The 19,390-nt window shown below is 43.5% G+C and overlaps 1 protein-coding gene across 3 annotated transcripts in view; it reads right to left on the bottom strand.

The window, feature by feature from the left end:
* The window catches only part of MAPKAPK3 (MAPK activated protein kinase 3), a 134,858-nt gene extending 120,395 nt beyond the window's left edge, over window positions 1-14,463 (bottom strand). The window contains exons 1-3 of one of the 3 annotated variants that reach the window (XM_033926323.1): window positions 14,241-14,463; window positions 13,689-13,988; window positions 12,868-13,646 (exon numbers count right to left, since the gene is read on the bottom strand). In XM_033926323.1, the coding sequence (XP_033782214.1) occupies window positions 12,868-13,646; window positions 13,689-13,857 (948 nt within the window). In that variant the 5' untranslated portion in view covers window positions 13,858-13,988; window positions 14,241-14,463. Of the gene's footprint in view, window positions 1-12,867; window positions 13,989-14,096; window positions 14,210-14,240 lie in introns of those variants that run through there. The other 2 variants (XM_033926321.1, XM_033926322.1) reach the window with 2 other exon arrangements.
* Window positions 14,464-19,390: the final 4,927 nt, after the last annotated feature.

Genomic DNA, 19,390 nt, shown 5'->3' with positions numbered 1-19,390 from the left:
GCTGAACCGACTCAATTCTCAACACATCTTTCCGGTAGTGCGGTCTCCAGAATTGAACACAATACTCCAGATGAGGTCTCACCATGGATCTGTACAGTGGCATTATGACTTCAGGATTTCTGCTGACAAAACCCCTACGGATGCAGCCCATCATTTGACTTGCCTTGGACGAAGCTTTCTCCTGTCTGTTGATCAGATTCCTTCCATCTGCAACATTCTTTCATCATATGTCCAGTTGCACAAACATCAAGCATCAAGGAGAATTTCCAACATTTGACACTTATTTTCCTGTTCATCCACTACAGTGTTAGTTCTCTTCTACATTCATGTCTGAAAAACCCCTTTGGGATTTTACCAGGTACTTGTGACCTTGGTTGGCTACTGTTATAAACAGGATACTAGGCTTGATCGACCTTCAGTCTGTCCCAGTTTGGCAGCTCTTATGTTCTAATCCCAATTATCTTCCTAAATACTGTAAAAACATAGGTAATTCAATCTTTGAGAAGGATGCACCAAAACCAGAGCAAAATAGAAGGCTCAAGTCCATCAACATCGACAACTCAGGATCCTCCACAATCCACATTCCCAGAAAGTTTCACATCAGTGGAACAGCCCCCTCCAAAAGAATGAAAATGGATGTCAGCAGTTTTCTGAAGAGCATTTGTAGAACAATGCCTCCTTTGCATTAGGCAGTTATTTATGTTTGAGTAATGCTTTAAAAAAAAAAAAAAAACCCCAAGCAAAAATACTAGCCAAAACATGCATGGGGAATCCTGTGCATTCCTGCTACCAGCGTGCTCGAGGATTTTCTATTGCAGGAAAAACTGTGGAGGACAGGAAAGCGAGACTGAATCCTGTTGATGACTTATTATTCATCCACAGATTAAAATATCGTTAACAATGCTTCATAGGGCCTATTTGTGCCCTGCTAGGGAATAGTTCTATTTTGTCTCCTTGGCCATTTTAACAGGGTGGATTAGGATTCCTTAGGGTAGCAGAATCAGATAGTGGTGGGGGTTATTTCAGTTGCTCATTGTTATTGATTTCTACTTATGATTTATAAACAACAGTTGAACAGAATATTGTTCCTTTTTAAACTTTAATAAAAACATTTAAATAGAAAATCATAAGTGTTTGAGGCTTGTATAGAGGGTGACAAAGCCCATAAAAGGATGGGGATCGGGGCTGGGGCAGGGACAATTTTGTCCCCATGTTGTTTTCTGAAAAACGCCTGATTGCTCTGATCTATAAGCAGCTTATGATTATTTAGCTTCTTTTTGGGAACACTGCCCCTACACTAAGCATCCCCAGCAATAATCCTTTTCTACGCTATCACTGATAAGCCAATATCCCAGGCTCTTCCTGGGTTCTCAGTGCGAGGGAAGACCCACATCATAATCCTTTGTTTATGCAACCACCAAGAGAATAGTCTTCTATATGAGCTTCTGAGGAGGTGACCACCTCTAAAGAGGCTACTATCAAAATCAAGTACTAAGTTTATGAAAACTTTTATCAGTTATATATGAATAAAATTAAATATGTGATGTATTGTTTAATTTATTGTTATGTGCTGAGTAACCTCAGTAACAGAATATAGCTGACTAATTATAGTAACATAGTAAATGACAGCAGATAAAGACCCGAATGGTCCATCCAGTCTGCCCAACCTGATTCAATTTAAATTTTTTTTTAATTTTTTTCTTCTTGGCTATTTCTGGGCAAGAATCCAAAGCTTTACCCGGTACTGTGCTTGGGTTCCAACTGCCGAAATCTCTGTTAAGACTTACTCCAGCCCATCTACACCCTCCCAGCCATTGAAGCCCTCCCCAGCCCATCCCCCACCAAACGGCCCTATACAGACACAGACCGTGCAAGTCTGCCCAGTACTGGCCTTAGTTCAATTTTTAATATTATTTTCTGATTCTAAATCCTCTGTGTTCATCCCACGCTTCTTTGAACTCAGTCACAGTTTTACTCTCCACCTCCTCTCTCGGGAGCGCATTCCAGGCATCCACTACCCTCTCCGTAAAGTAAAATTTCCTAACATTACCTTTGAATCTACCACCCCTCAACCTCAAATTATGTCCTCTGGTTTTACCATTTTCCTTTCTCTGGAAAAGATTTTGTTCTACGTTAATACCCTTCAAGTATTTGAACGTCTGAATCATATTATCCTTGGTATTATCCTAACTTGGCAATATCTATAGGTAGAGTAGGAACGTAAATGTGCCATGATGGTTCCTAACAAATCGAGGTCTTGTATCTTTTGATATGACCGTAGTGAAAGTTTCTAAGCACATAACAATATATTACACAATACATTACGTATTTAATTTTATATAACTGATGAAAGTTTCATAAACATAGGACTTGATTTTGATAGTAACCATAGTGTGAGTACTAAATTTATTACCTATCCCAAGAATTTAATTAAATATCTCTAAAGAGGCTGCCATAAACCCAGCACTTGCAAACAATCCCACACTCTTAAGGTCACAACTTTCAAAATTGTCCAGATTTATTTTGAAGTTTCTGATTCTCCTCTGGGCACTATTAAATGCTATACCGCAATATTCCAGAACCTGTGATGATAGTAGCCTGCTCTTGTTCTAATTTACCATCCTGGCAAGGGCTTTGAGCAATCTGATTAACCTAGCTTCTCCTTTCTTGCTTGGATTTTGTTACACGCCAATAATCCACTTACAGGTGTACAAGAATGCCTCCTTTCTGAAGGCAAGTGGCTATGATCACCATCAGCTTGGCAAGTTTTCTGTTCTGAAATGTACCTGACTAGACTGATTTTATAGCTGGTTAGAAAGGCAAAGACTAGTCTTTTTTTTAAATTTATTTATAGATTTCAAATTAATAATTCAAGTATCCACTTGTACAGAAAGTTGAAGAAAAACACAACCAGCGCGCCTGGAACACCTGTCGCACTGTTGTTTCAAATACAAATTTATATAAGGAAAATAAAGACTTAGCTTAACTTCAACTCAAGTCCTCAAATTTGATTCAAGATTAAATTGCGAGCATAAACAAAGTAGTACAAAACATCATAAAGGAAATAAGATCGCTCGACTGAGAGAAGATGTCCTTTAATATTGAAATTGCACTTAAACTTCCCCTTTATCCATTCGAGTTCCAGCCAAGAAGGCTGTCAGCTGAAGAGGTTCAAAGAAAACATATTTTTTCATACGATAACGTATTATGCATTTACATGGGTGATGAAGAAAAAAGGTCCCTCCAAGAGAGATAACCCCGGGCTTTAACATAAGAAATTCATGTCTTCTCTTCTGTGTATCCCGTGCCGGATCTGGGAACATCAATATTTTATGACCAAGAAAATCTTTCTGTTTATTCTTAAAGAAAAGCCGAAGCAACCAGTTTTTGTCTGGTGCAAGGGCTACTGTAATAAGTAATGTGGCCGCCTCGGCGGCCTCTTAGTCAGAAAGTTCCAGCATTGCTGATACATTGAGCGGTTGATTATCATCTTGCGGTTGCAATTGCTGTTCCTTAATTTTTGATGGCAAATAATAAACATGGGTAAATGGTGGAATCATATCTTCAGATTTCCAAAATCTGTCATATAACGTTTTAACATATCCCTAGGGGGCAGAACTGCTATCCTAGGGAAATTAATCAATCGCAAGTTGTTAGTACGTGAAAAGTTTTCCAAGGATTCCAGTTTTTTTACGTAGATTTAAATTATCTTTTACTAGTGTTTCATTAAGTTGTTTTGAAACTTTTAATTCTTGCTGAATATTCACTATAGAGTTCTTTGAATCCTCCATTTCAGCCCTCAAATTCTTAACATCAGTTTCTTGATTTTGCAATTTACTTTCCAGCAAAGCCAACTGAGGTTTTATGGATGTAGTCAGATCAGCCACGAGGTCCCAGATGGAATCTAGAGTTACTTCCCTGGGCTTTTCAATAATACAGGTAGCTTTAGCAACTTGGATATTCTCACCAGCCGAGAGCAATTCCCGGTTGTCCCTCTCCTGGACTCGGTTTCCCACCAAAGTTGTTAGGTCCCCGGGCTCTCTTGGGCTCTCCTAGAAATACAGGGAGTCCATCTCTCTGCTCCCCTCTGTGCTCTTCCTGGCCTCCGAGGGGGGTGCAAGCCATCCGTCGGCAGCTCTTCCACTCGCGGGGAGCTAGCAGTCCGAGGATGTGGGGGAGGTGCCCTTGCGTCAGGGCTCAATGATGTTTCTAGTCCCAAAGAAGTCGCCTCGGTCTCGCCCCTCTGAGGTGCCTCCAATGGGAGTACCGACGCTACCACGGCCGGGACAACCTGAATACGATGCAGAAGCTGTTCAATACTGCCAAAGGAAGAGGCGTCGGAGCACCGTGAGGCTCCAGCGGCACTACGACCTCTTCTTTTCGGCATGATGAAGTAAAGAAAAAACTCCCCAAAGGAGTTTGCAGCGCTTATTCAAACAGGCTCCCACAGCATTCAACTCAGCCCAAACGAACCTTTGGACATCTTGGATCCCAATTTCTCAAGACAAGTGTATACATTTCACTCAAAATGATGATTTGACCGTGCTAAGAAGTGTTGCAGGGCACTCTGTCCATTGACAATTAAAGTTGTTTTTTTTGTCTATTGATTCACCTTTCTATATTCTGCCATTCTCCAAAATTGAAAATATCTTCCTATCATAAGTAAAGGATTCTGCCCAATAACATATGTTCTTTACTCATTAAGGAGCAAACTTTTTCCCCTTTCTGATATAGCAGTTTCATCCTGCTCCTTTGGAATTCCAGCTCAGTTAAACTAGACTCTATTATGTTAGGGTACTGTTATTCAATAAAAAGCTAATGGCAGCTCTTGTTGATTTTCTTTCTCCCCTACCCCAACACCGATGCTCCTCTAGCCACCTAGAACATTACTCAAGACACATGAAAGTAGTACAAGAACTAAGAGATGAGATGTCAAGACTAAGAAACATCTGTGACAATCAGAAATCCATCTCAGATATGTATCCAGATGCATTTGGGATATTTAGCAAAGGGGATGGACATGTGCTGAAAGAGGACAGCTGGACACTGATCATCAGTCCCAAAATCAACATCCCAACTCCATCTTCTGTTGCACTGAAGTATCAGTTTGTAGCCCTAGAGCACAGGTGTCAAAGTCGGTCCTCGAGGGCCGGAATCCAGTCGGGTTTTCAGGATTTCCCCAATGAATATGCATGAGATCTATGTGCATGCACTGCTTTCAATGCATATTCATTGGGGAAATCCTGAAAACCCGACTGGATTACGGCCCTCGAGGAGGGACTTTGACACCCCTGCCCTAGAGGTAGAAGATAAAAAAAAAAATAGAGAGAGAGCAGGAGGAAACAAAGCTCAAAAATCTCAAAGCGACCGGATCAATAGCCAATAAGCAAAAGGAAGAGGTAGTTAAAGATGCTAATCTGAGAGGAACAAAAGCGCCTATCTGCAGACCAGATATAATGTCCAGGGAGGTGTGCTGTCTCCCTCCTGCAAAGATTCAAAATGTAGCAAAAAGTCTGCTAAGACTCATCAAGCTTGCTGACCATTATCTACTCATTCATGTTGGCACAAATGGTACTGCTAGACATCCCACTTAGAGAATGACACGGTGGTTGTTACCCACGGCCAAAAAAAAGGTCACCGCGAGTTCGGGGACAAGGCCATTCACCGCCCCGTGGAGCGGTGAATGGTAGCACGGGGCGGTGAACAAGTAGTGAACGCACGTTCGATCCGGCAGCCCACTCTCTCCCACCGGCCGTCCATGCATCTCCCTCCCTCCTTTTCCCTTACCTTTTCTTCTTGAAACTGGCGATTTCTATAAGGCTACGAGCTGTATTACAGCCGGAGCCTTGAAGTCGCGTCGCGTTGCCTGCTGGAAAAAGTCTCCTCTGATGCAACTTCCTGTTTCCGGTTACATCGGAGGAGACTTTTCTAGCAGGCAACCTGACGCGACTTCAAGGCTCCAGCTGTAATACAGCTCGTAGCCTTATAGAAATCGCAAGTTTCAAGAAGAAAAGGTAAGGGAAAAGGAGGGAGGGAGGGAAATGCACGGCTGGCCAGCGGGAGGGAGCTGCTGGACCGCGTGAAGGGTGCTGGGGATGGGGGGATGAAGAGGAGAAGACGCTGAAGACGGGGAGGTGACGGGGCGGTGAAGGGGACGGCAGAGACAGGGACAGGGCGTTGAAAGGACCAGCGGGGACGAGGCAGTGCAGAGGATGGTGGTCCAGAGACAGGACGGTGACAGACTTTTTCCCCATCTCATTCTCTAATCCCACTGAACGAATCAAAATCAACTTCATCACTCTGGGACAGAGGATGAAGCAATTAGGTGCACAGGCAGTATTCTCATCAATCCTTCCTGTTACGGATAAAGGCCAAATGCGGGAAACTCAAATCCTGGATCTGAATGTGTGGCTTCATGGATGGTGTCAATCTAAGTGCTTTGGCTTCCAGGTACAGAGAAGGGCAACAAAAATTATAAAAGGGATGGGATGACTTCCTTATGAGGAAAGCAGCTAGGACTCTTCAGCTTGGAAAAGAGACGGCTTGGGGTGATATGATAGAGATCTATAAAATAATGGGCGGCATGGAAAGGGTAGATGTGAATCGCTTGTTCATGCTTTCCAAAAAATACTAGGAATAGGGGACATGCGATGAAGCTACCAAGTAGTCGATTTAAAACAAACCAGAGAAAATATTTCTTCACACAATGTGTGATTAAATTCTGGAATTCGTTTCTGGAGAATGTGGTGAAATCAGTTAGCTTAGCGGGGTTTAAAAAAGGTTTGGCTAATTTCCTAAAAGAGAAGTCCATAGGCCATTATTAAGATGGCTTGGGGAAATCCACTGCTTATTCCTAGGATAAGCAGCATAAAATCTGTTTTGCTACTTGGGATCTAGCTAGGGGCTTGGGCCTGGGTTGGAAACAGGATACCGGGCTTGATGGATCTTCGGTCTGTCCCACCTTTTTGAGCCTTAAAAGGGCTACATCTTACCTACCATTCAGGGCTTTTGCTTCATTGGCCTGAAGCTCCAGGAATCCCAGGAATCTTTTCCTCCTTTCTAACCCCTAGTTATACCATGAGTTCTGTCCTCTTGGAGACACAGGATTTGGGCCCCTATCTCCTTGATTAATGTCTGCAGTTTGCTCTCTGGACAACAGAAGGCCTTTAAACAGCAATCTGTTCAATCTGCATTTGGAGGCAGAGTCTGCAGCCCTATGTTGGAACCACAAATTCCTGCAAGCAACCACCAATATGACCAGGATTTTGGCCAAAGTACAGATCAAATCATATTATGCTATCAGCTATATATGCAACTTCAGATTCCCCACATGGTACCTTTAAAGGAGGATCCAACTGGCCCTGCAGAACCCAACTTAGGAGGGTCTATGTCACAAATGTACTATATGCTGGATTTTGAAATAAGAGGCTGGAGACTTAAAATAACTGCCTCAGAAAGGGGTCTATATTCTTGCCCTAGGGAGTCCCTCAGGGCTACATACCCTTCTCTGAATAAAGTATGTTTGGTGACTGCAATCACCAAGGCATCCAGTTTAAGGATGTGAGGTAGTCCTTCTTGTTTAATTTTTGACAATGGATATTAGACTGTAATCCTCACTAGTGCTGCCCAATTCGCCGATTCACTTTGGTGAAATGATTTGGTTTGTTGTCCAAAAATATCAGACTCACTGATTCAGCGAAAAGCACTCCTCCCCCTTCCCTTATGACACCTAGCATGCCTCTGTGCCTCCTAAAGCAGCAGCAGCAGTGGCTGATCAGCAGAAGCAGCACTCTGAACAGGCTGCTCGCAGCCTGCCCTGCCGGGGGTCTTCCCTCTGCCGCATCACTGACGACACAGCAGAGGGAAGCCCTGGCAGGGCAAGCCGCAATTAGCCTCTTCAAGCGCTGCCTCTTCAAGGCCGGGCACCACCACTGCTTTGGGAGGCCTGGAGGTATGCCAGGTTTCACGGTGGGAGGATCAGTGGGGTGCTGCTGCACAGGAGGATGGGAGGTAGGGTTGGAAAGCTATTATACAGGGGGATAAGTGGGAGAGAAGGAAAGATGCTGCATATGGGGGGAAAATAGGAAGAATTGCTGGGGTGGAGAGGAAGGGAGAGATGAAACAGAGATAAAAAGGAGAAATCCTGCATCTGGTGGAGGGGAGGAAGACATGCATGAATACATGAAGAGAGAGGGTGAAATGGTAGACAGAGTGGAGGGCACAGAGAGATGGTGCATGGGGAGAAAGAAATGTTGCACATGATAATGGAGGGGAGGAAGGGAATGATGCTGCATGGTGGGGAATAAAGAGGTTGGACCCAGGGCACAAGGCAGAGAGAGAGAGATATGGCAATGGAAGGTAGAAAAAATAATTTTATTTTCTATTTTGTGATTACAATATGTCAGATTTGAAAAGTGTATTCTGCCAGACATGGTGTTAAGACAGCATGCATGAGCTAGGACCTAACAAAGAGAGGAAAAGTATTTTTTGTTTGTTTATACCACAGCACTGGCATGGGGTTGAAGAGGCAAAGAGGGATGGGGTGGGTGGAAAGGCTACAAAATAAACCTGCCAGGACATTTGAAAAAAACCCAAACAAACACACCCAATTGGGCAGAAAAAGCGAATCAAATTGAAAAATCGATTCAATAGGCTGAATCAAATCGAAGAAATTTTATCTGAATCGGATATCACTAATCCCCACAGCTATGCATCCAGGTTGGCCGCCACTCTTCTACCTTCTGACTGCCTAGTAGTGGTAAATGCTCTTTATAACCCTGCTAGCATGGGATCCCTGCTCCTGTTCCTTGAAATCTTCAACATCTTGGCTACATGGGAAATAAGAGCCACCAGTTCCTCTTTCGGAAAGGGCTTTATTATGGAGGACTCATTAAGAGACATAAGACTCTGGTTGGCCCAGGTGCCTAAGGCCCTCCTATTGGAGGGGCCTTAGGCACCTGGGCCAGTTAGGGCCTTAGGCCTCTCCCCTGTGCATCTCAGGATGCACTGTGAAGGGGAAGGCCTGCATTCTGTGGAAGCAGGCCTGCTGGCCATCAGAGAAAGGTATGGGGTGCGTACAGGGAGGGTGGCAGGGGGATCAGGGCATGATGGAGCCAGCAGCAGGAGGGAGTGGGCATCCCTCATACCCGGAGATGTTTCGGTGGCGGTGAGAAGAATTGTGCACTCCTGCCGCAGACATTCGGGGGGGGGAGGGGGGATCCCTTCTGCTGACCAACTCAGGGGGGTCATGGGTTCCCTGCTGCGGCCGCTAAACTGATTGCCACAGGGAGATTCCCTTGCGGTGATCAGCTCAGCGGCAACACGATTCTCTAACCGGTGCCTGTGAAATGGATTCCAGTTAAAGAATCGGGGTGGTTAGGCAGGGTTAGGTGTCTGTCCATCAGGACAGCTCTGCCCTGGCATCAGCAGAAGGTCTAAACTCCTGCTAAATTCAAACAACACAGGGGCATCACAACTGAGACACTGGGAGTTTATCTCAAGTTTCTATGGGCGCTGCATTGCTCTAATGATCTTCAGTTCCAACATGTTAGGGGCCGAGCATTAAGGAGGAAGATGAAACTGTATCCAAAAAGTTATGTTCCTGCTGTGGCTCACAGTGAACGAGGTGCATGTTACTTTGATAATATTAGGGGGGCTGCAGCCATCTCAATACATTTGAAAACCACCCAGGATTGTTCACTGGTGGAGGCAGCATTGAGCACTGAAGATGGGATCTCTATGACCCTCAGGAGAGAAGAGCTACCAGACTGCCACCAAGATACAGTTGCCTGGTCCCTACCATAGCTCAACAGCTAGAAATAGACCAAGAGCCTCTGACAGGAGAGGCTCTGCTACTGCACTAGCCCTTCTCTGTCTGCTGGAGACAGAGCAGTACCTATCGATCTACTTTCCCTGCGGCACTAGCTAATATAGAGCCAGAACAGACCTGTTTGCCTTCTCTGTTTCCTGGCAGGAGGACATACCCTGTTCTTCTGGTCTGGTCTGCCAAGATGAAAAGAAAACCATTCATGCCACACCCCAGACTGTATTACTGAACTCATTATGTTTTGCTTTTAAAAGTTATAACAACTGATTACGTTAACTGCTCAGCAATAGTAGCTAAAATTTCACAACAAACACACAGCTATATTACATATTATTAAAAGTACCCTACTAGCATAAAGCATTTCAGTAAAAACTTGCACTTTTTTTATGAAGAGCAAACAGGAAAAAGATTACAATTTAATGTTTTCAAATGACTCAGTTAACATTTTCATGCAGTTAGTGTCACTGTGCACCTTTAAGCTACAAATACAACTCAGGGAAATGACGCAGAGCATCACTCATGAATTCTTTCTAACCACTCTGTGCAAGTATACAATTGTGTTGGCATCTGCTTGCCTGTATGTGTATATGTTTGGTCTGCTTGGTTCTCTCTCTATTTTGCATGATATCCATTTGGTTTTGTGTATTTGCACGCCATTCACAAGTGTGTGGAGCTAAATGGGAGTGGAAAGTAAGAACATAAGAATAGTCTTACTGGGTCAGACCAAAGGTCCATCAAGCCCAGTAGCCTGTTCTCATGGTGGCCAATCCAGGTCACTAATACCTGACCAAAACCCAAGGAATAGCAATAGTCCATGTTACCGATTCAGGGCAAGCAATGGCTTCCCCCATGTCTTTCTCAATAACAGACTATGGACTTTTCCTCCAGGAACTTGTCCAAACCTTCCTTAAAACCAGCTACACTATCCGCTCTTACCAGATCCTCTGGCAACGCATTCCAGAGCTTAACTATTCTCTGAGTGAAAAAAATTTTCCTCCTATTGGTTTTAAGAGTATTTCCCTGGAACTTCGAGTGTCCCCCTAGTCTTTGTAATTTTTGACGGAGTGAAAAATCAATCCACTTGTACCCGTTTTACTCCACTCAGGATTTTGTAGACTTCAATCATATCTCCCCTCAGCCGTCTCTTTTCCAAGCTGAAAAACCCTAACCGTTTTAGTCTTCCTCTTACGAGAGAAGTTCCATCCCCTTTATCATCTTGGTCGCTCTTCTTTGGTTTGAGAGTATGGGAGTGGTTTGGGGGGTTAGGAGCACTTCGGAGGGTGATGAGGCAGTTGTGGGGTTCAGCTTTAGTAGAGAAGTTACCAAGAGGGAAGGCTAGTTAAGGAGGATGTGAACTGTTTGGGGGGAAGGAAGCAGATGCAAGGAGGATAATTTTGGAGGGTGGAGGCAGTGGCAAACATGGAAAAGGCAGTTTAGAAGGAGTTCTCTGCTATATTTTACCATATGTAAGTTTCTATGATACAGAAGCTAAACTGCTGCTCCCATAGAAATGGATTGGACCATGTTTGGGCAGGCTTACTTTCTAGAATCCCTGGTGAACCATTTCTAAACTTGGTGTGCCTTTTCACCAGTTCTTCGCCAATGCCAAGTCTCAACACTACAAAAATGTTAAGGAAAGGGATATTTTGTCCAAACAGAACATATAAAACCTTTCAGCTCTGTACAACGGCATCATGACTTCAGGTCTCCTGCTGACAAAACCTCTGCGAATACACCCCATCATTTGTCTTGCCCTGGAGGAAGCCTTCTCCACTTGATTGGCAACTTTCATGTCCTCAGTAATGATCACCCCTAGATTGCGTTCCGCCGTGGTCCTAACCAAGGTCTCACCATTTAGTAGAACTTATGTACTAAATGGTGAGACCTTGGTTAGGACCACGGCGGAACGCGATCTAGGGGTGATCATTAGTGAGGACATGAAAGTCGCCAATCAAGTGGAGAAGGCTTCCTCCAGGGCAAGACAAATGATGGGGTGTATTCGCAGAGGTTTTGTCAGCAGGAGACCTGAAGTCATGATGCCGTTGTACAGATCCATGGTGAGGCCTCACTTAGAGTACTGTGTTCAGTTTTGGAGACCACACTATCGAAAGGATGTGCTGAGGATCGAGTCGGTTCAGCAAACAGCCACCAGGATGGTCTTGGGGCTCAAGGATCTCACGTATGAAGAAAGACTAAAGAAATTGCAGCTGTACTCACTCGAGGAAAGAAGAGAACGGGGAGACATGATTGAAACGTATAAGTACATCACGGGACGTGTCGAGTCAGAAGATGATATCTTCTGGCTCATGGGACCCTCGACCACCAGAGGGCATCCGCTGAAAATCAGGGGAGGGAAGTTTCATGGCGACTCCAGGAAGTACTTCTTCACCGAAAGAGTGGTGGATCATTGGAACAGACTCCCACTCCAGGTGATAGAGGCCAGCAGCGTAACGGATTTTAAGAGAAAATGGGATACTCACGTGGGATCTTTTAGAGAGTGAATTCAGGGGAGGGGATATTTGGAATAGGCAGACTTGGTGGGCTATAGCCCTTTTCTGCCGTTTTTTTCTGTTTCTATGTTTTTGTGAAATTAATTTCAAGTTCTCTTGAGTAGGAACAAAGGGACAGAAAAAATCAACATGCAGAGTGACTGTTACAAACCTATCCACCTTATTGAGCAGGCTAGATAGACCATTCTAGTCTATCACCTATGTAAAAAAATTTTTGACATTTGTTATCGCTCCATATATTAACTGGTATTACAATCATTAAGGCAGTGCTACATAATGCTATCACAATTTTGGATTTTTCTCAATGATTTTTTTATATGAAAATTTTGTCTTATTTTCCTGTTATGCGTTTAAGAAAAATGTAGTTTTCTAAACTAAACTTGTTTTATAGACAGGGCCATCAACCAAAATGGAGCTCGACTCGGTTAACACTAAGTAAAACATAATACAGAGCGAAAAAAGAGGAATAGCCTAAATTAGAAAAATGAAATAACTAGTTTCCAAAATGTTTGGCAAATAAAAATTACTCACCTTTAAGGCACATTTCTGCCCTGTCCTCCTGTGGAGACACTCCAGCACCTTTCCATTGATGCCCAGCCCAAGCACCTGTTTTGACACCTTATAGTCATCTGTGATAGCATGCCTCTTGATTTCCACTTTGAAACGTTCTGTTCCATGGGCATGGGGTTTCACGATGTTGCGCCCATCAGATCCTGGCACATTTATATTGCTAAGCCCTTTAAGCCCTGGCATATTTGTACTTTGCACATTGGACCCTGGTACATTTGCATTGCTGTGATCTTTGGAACCTGGAACATTTGTGCTGCTGTGCCCATCAATTCCTGGTGCATTTTCATTGACAGTCTTGTTAGATTCTGTCCCATTTCCACTGCTGTTCTCCTTGGACTCTGAAATATTTGCACCACCATGCTCACTAGACCCTGGCCGGTTTGCCTTATCTTTACAAACTGGCACAGTTGCAGTGATGTTGCCACCCGACCCCATCACATTTGCATTGTCCTTGTCAGAAGCTGTCACATTCACAATGCTGTGGCTGTCTGACCCCGTCATATTTGCATTTTTCTCAGAAGCTGGCATAGTTACAGTGTTGTGATCCTCTGACCCTAGCTCATTTGCATTGAGTTTATCAGAAGTTGCAGTATTGTTCCCATCTGACCCTAGCACATTTGCATTGTCTTTATCGGAAGCTGTCACAGTTGTGTCAGGGTCAGAGCGACAGCACACCACATTTGCATTGTCCTCAGAATCTGGCGCCGCTGTGGTTTTGCGCTTATCCAATCCTGGTGCATTTGCATTATCCTGGTGCATTTGCTTATCCAATCCTGGTGCATTTGCATTATTTGCAGAAGCCGACACAGTTGCCGTGTTGTACCCATCTGACCCTGGCACACTTGCAATGTCCTCATTAGAGCTTGGCAAGTTTGCATTGCTGTTGGCACCATGCCTTATAGCATTTTCATTGTACTCTTTAGAGCCAAGCGTGTTCCGGTTATTTTCCATGGTGGCTGCAATCCCAAGCAGGCTTCAGACAGAACTTAGATGAGTCAAGCCAAGGTTGTTGCTTTAGATTTCATTCAGCAAGTCCTAAGCCGGCACCAATGACAGCTTCAATTGAAAACTGCTGGCAGCACCTAGATGAGAGATTATATAAAGAAGTGTTAGTTTATCCACTAGTCTCTTGCTTGTTCTCCCCCCCCCTCTATCCCACATTGTAATGTATAGCTCCAATTTCTGCCCACCCTATGTAAATAGAGAGAAATGATTTCTCAGCTACACTGAAAACCAAATTCTTCATTCAACATAGTTTCTTCGTTTGCTTTTAAGTGTCCCAGGCAAGATGCAAAGTCTGTCACGCGCCGAGCCACCCTCTCTCCCCCTCGTACCCGAGGTCGCCCGGCACCAGCCCCGCCGCTCTCCTTCTCCCTCGCCGGAAACAGAAAGCCGCGTCAGAGGAGGGCAGGGCGCCGGCGAAGGGAAGCCGCCGGGGATCTCCGCTGGAAGACGGAAGCGGCTGTGGGCGGAGGGCGCTCGAGCGCCTCTGAGCGAGCGCGCGCCGCCCACCCCGGGGCCACAGGCACAGGTCGCCCGACCCTGCCGGCGCATGCGTGCGGCGACCCGCACGCGAGGCCGGAGTCGCGCGCGCCGGCAGACCAGGTGATGATGTCTGATGAGGCTGGCTCGCGCCTACCGGTCGGGGGGGGCAGGATTAATTCGTCGCCCCTAGGCACACAAGTACACTGGGCCCCCCCCCCTGCCCCGCCCCATGTATTTTCCCATTTTCTTATTCTTTATTTCTTTTATTTTTATGTTATAACATTTTATTGAAGGAATCAAACAAATATACAACAATATGATACAAAAAGACATTCTTTACAATCAAATTCACAATAAAACCTTTGCATAAACATTTTATCATTCCTCCAAAATATATTTTAATATATCTAAACCACTTTTCCCCTATATCCCCCCTCCATACATATATATTAAAATCATTCCAATTTCCCTCCCTACCCCAGAATGAACACCAAATAAACAAAAATATTTAAATAAATAAATAAATAAATTAAAAAAAACAAAACCCACATTTCTTTAAATCTAATATAAAGTATTAAGAATCATACTTCTAGCTTTCGAGGATAATTTTTGTATATAAGGATCCCAGATATTTAAAAATAATTGTGTTCTTTTAGGAAATTTACGAACCTCAAAAACCTCAAATAAAATTAAACGATGGAATTGATTCCTCCAATGCCAATAATTTGGAGGATCTTTTTGTAACCAATATTGTAATATGCATTTATGACCAATCATACATGCTTTTTGAAAAAGAATACATCTTTCATGTCCAAAAACCCCACAAGCTGCTGCCTTACCAAACAACACCCCTCTTGGAGATTCAACCAATTGATAATTCCATAATGATCCCAAAAATAATAGATTCAAATAAAAAAAAAAAATTCTAAACAAATAACAGAGAGTACCATACCAGTGCCAGTATACAGTTTTTCTTCTATGCAACCTCCAAACATCTCTGAACAAAACTCCCCTTTCTTCCTAGAGGAAGAGATCTTCAGCTGGCAGGACTTTGGGAAGCCTACCAATTTATATTTTGCATATGGGTAGGAGGCATGGGGCATGGCAGGAAGAAAATTTAGTGCCCATCCTTTTATTGGACTCATACATTTCTCACTTAGCTTTCAGAGGTTAAACTTAAAACCTCTTTCTTCAGATCAGTAACATAGAAACATGACGGCAGATAAGGGCCATAGCCCATCAAGTCTGCCCACACTATTTACCCATCCTCTTAAGTCTACTGACCCCTGAAAGTATAATTGTGATTATACTGTCACTCTACTGACCCGCTCATTCAGTCCTAGTGACCCTATCCCTTGGCATGACCTCGCAGGGATCCCACATAGGTATCCCATTTGTTCTTGAAGTCTGGGATGCTGCGTGCCTCGACCACCTGCACTGGAAGCTTGTTCCAGTGCTCAATCACTCTCTCCGTGAAGAAGTACTTCCTGGCGTCTCCACGAAACTTCCCTCCCCTGAGCTTGAGTGGATGTCCTCTTGTGGTCGAGAGGACATCCACTCAAGCTCAGGGGAGGGATGCTGTTACAGTATCCCTGTCCTGACCTGAGGAAAGGAGTTATGGTCTCTGAATTAGTAAAAAAAATGTATTAAAATTAGTTCAATAAACAATATCATCTTATTTCCATTTTCTATTAATAAATGATTATCAACACAGCTACAATAATACCTTATCCTAAAGCAAAAATAAATAAATGAAACAAAAACATTTTTCTACCTTTGTTGTCTGGTTTCTGCTTTCCTCATCTTCTCATCATTCTCTTCCTTCCATCCACTGTCTGCCCTCTCTCTGCCTCTTCCATATGGCATCTGCTCTCTTTCTATAGCTCTTCCAGAAATTGTCTGCCTCTCCCTTCCATCTCTCTCTCCCTCCCCCCATTGGTGTGACATCTATCTTCTTCCTTTCCCTCCTCCAATGGTCTGGTATCTCTCTCCTCTCCTTCCCTTCCCTCTCCCACACCCCCATGGTCTGGCATTTCACTCTCTCTTCTCCCTTCCCCCCACTTCCATCAGCATCTGCACTCTTTCTTTCCCTCCAACCCAATTCCATCCAGTATCCTTCCCCCTTATGTCTCTCTTCCCTTTCCTTGCACACCAATTCCATCAGCATCTGCCCCCTTTCTCCCCTCCACCACCCTTCCATACCACGCTGCCCCACACTCTTCCATACATCCTTCCCACCACCCTTCTGTAAGGTTAGACCCCCCCCAAAAAAAAAAAAATGTAAGGTTTGGAGGGGTTAGGTTGAAGCGGCCTTACAATGCCTTCACAGAGGTTTCATTAGGAAGTAAAATCACTGACAAAGACCACTAAGAGTGCTTGCATAAAGAATATATATATATTATTACAGAAAAGCAAGATTCATAAAGATTATAATTAAGCATTACAATTAATGAGATATATAAGTTTTACAACTACAGAGACTGATTCTGTGTTCTTGTGAATGAGAGAGAACAAAGAAAATAATCCAAGGGGAAGAGAAACAGGAAAGGGGTGATGTTGAGACAGAGAAGCGTGAAGTTCTAGGTAGAGCAAGAAGAGGGGTTGATGTTGAGAGGGGGCTTTTTATAACAAATAGAATCTATTGAACTTCAATAGAATCTATTGAAGTTAAGTCCTTAATAAACTGTCTGAAACAATGGTTAGTTTCACTGATCAGGAAGGTGAATGAGGTGTGATAGACTGGAGTCAAATGTACTTTCCAGTATGCCTTTGACAATAGTTTCTGATTAATCTTAGTTATCTGTGCACCTGGACCCATTGTACATCCTAAGCTGTCCATCTTAAGCACCAGTCATTAATAAATCTTCTTAGCACCACCTTTTTACTGCCAGGCAATGACATTCCATAAGGTCAGACATGAAGGATATGATCTCCCATAAGCCTTTGCTTACATTGGTTAGGGCAACCAAAAATGCTGACTGCTAGCAATGCTAGGCTGACACCTTCCATACCAGTGGTCTCAAACTCAAACCGTTTGCAGGGCCACATTTTGGATTTGTAGGTACTTGGAGGGCCTCAGTAAAAATAGTTAATGTCTTATTAAAGAAATGACAATTTTGCATGAGGTAAAACTCTTTATAGTTTATAAATCTTTCCTTTTGGCTAAGTCTTAATAATAATATTGTCATTTATAGCTAAAGAGACATATGATCAAGAAACTGTTTTATTTTACTTTTGTGATTATGATAAACATACCGAGGGCCTCAAAATAGTACCTGGCGGGCTGCAAGTTTGAGACCACTGTTCCATACCACCCTGCCCCCTTTCTCTTCCTCCACCACCCTTCCATACCACCCTGCCCCTTTCTCTCCTTCCACCACCCTTCCATACCATCCTCTTCACAATCCTTCCACACCACCCTGCCCCCTTTCTCTCCTTCCACCACCCTTCCATACCATCCTCTTCACAATCCTTCCACACCACCCTGCCCCCTTTCTCTTTCTCCACCACTTCCATACCATTCTTCACAATGAGCTGCAACTAGAATTTGAAATTGTAGGCAATACCTCTGAGATAGTCAACCAAATTTTGATTGTCCATATCTTGCACAATGCGTTTGATTCTTGTTGAAATTGCAGCATATTTCTTGTTCCTGGCATTGGCAGGATTTCCGTCTATGATTTGAGTGATTTCGAAATTGTAGAGTCCTTGCAGGTGTTTGGCAGTTAATGAACTGGTAAATGTTTAGAAAAAGGATACAAAATAATTGGTAACAATCAAGTAGAATACTCCTTACAATAATTTAAATAACAATGTATTCAGGGACACACTATTCCTTAAAGAATTCACTTGCAATTCTCAATTTCCAGTGGAGAAAAAACCTCAGTGTCAAGTTGGATCAATAATTTAAAAAATCCTCTGGACATAACATCTTCTGATAAAAATCTGAAGGTGTGAACACATCCTCGGTCTGAAAAACTTCACACTAATATTCATCAACTATTTTTCATACAAAACTCAAAACAAATAAAAAATTGAAAGACTTATCTGTTGTAAAGGGTCTTCTCGGTATAGTATGTAAGCAGAGGCTAAAGGTAACAGAGGGTCTGGCAGTTATTCCATCGAAAATATAATTTCTCCAACGGACCCCTTCAATGATTCAATAGTATCCCGACAGGGCCCCTGTTTCGCCACAATAGGCTTCGTCAGGGGAATCCTGTGGTGCCATCCATCAACATCATTGTTCATTCGATGTTGATCGTTCAATGTTTGTTGATGCACGTTCCAAAGTTTAACTGGGAACAGCAGTACATGACATCCTCTGTGATTAATTCAGCCAATATAGGTTTCTTTGAAGTAATTTGCAATGGTTAGTGCTTCTTGAGAAAAGTTGTGATTTTCCAGAAGCTCTTCAAATGATTGCATGACATTCTCTGCTGGGAGAAAGGCAAGGGCTGGTATCTTGTAGATACAATGGGCAAATTCATGGTTGCCTTGGTATTGTACCTTCAGTCCCTCATTCTGAACTTTCTGCCAAACTGACTATGATAGGTGGAAGAAGCAACTTGTCTTCTCGATGTTGGAGAATTTATCAAACACCTGGATTGCGGCTTGTTCAAAATCTGCCATCGTTTTTTGTGGCCGGAGTCCAGGCTGCATGTTCTTCAGCTGTTGTAGGCTGCCTCTGGTATGTTGCACGGGTCTTGTTCGGCAGCAGGGCATACAACACTGGAACAACCAGGCCACTGTGGAATGCGTGGATTGTGTAAAATTGCTCAAACAAGACTGGTGCAGTGGAACGCATTCCATTGACAAACCACTCTTCGCTTTGTGTCAGCAGATGGACATTCTCTTGTTCCAAAATTTGTGAAAAAAACAATAATTGTACATTATTAAATTGTTTAAAGTTTAAGCAAGAGCCTACCTGAGTCATGCAGAAAAAATCTTCTGGACGCCATCGATATTGATTTGCTGGATCTCCTAGGGGATAACAAGTTGT

This window comes from Geotrypetes seraphini, chromosome 17 (genome assembly GCF_902459505.1).
Source record: "Geotrypetes seraphini chromosome 17, aGeoSer1.1, whole genome shotgun sequence".
Lineage (NCBI taxonomy): Eukaryota > Metazoa > Chordata > Amphibia > Gymnophiona > Dermophiidae > Geotrypetes > Geotrypetes seraphini.
Note: the sequence above shows the minus strand (reverse complement) of the source record. Positions and strands in the feature narration are given on the sequence as shown.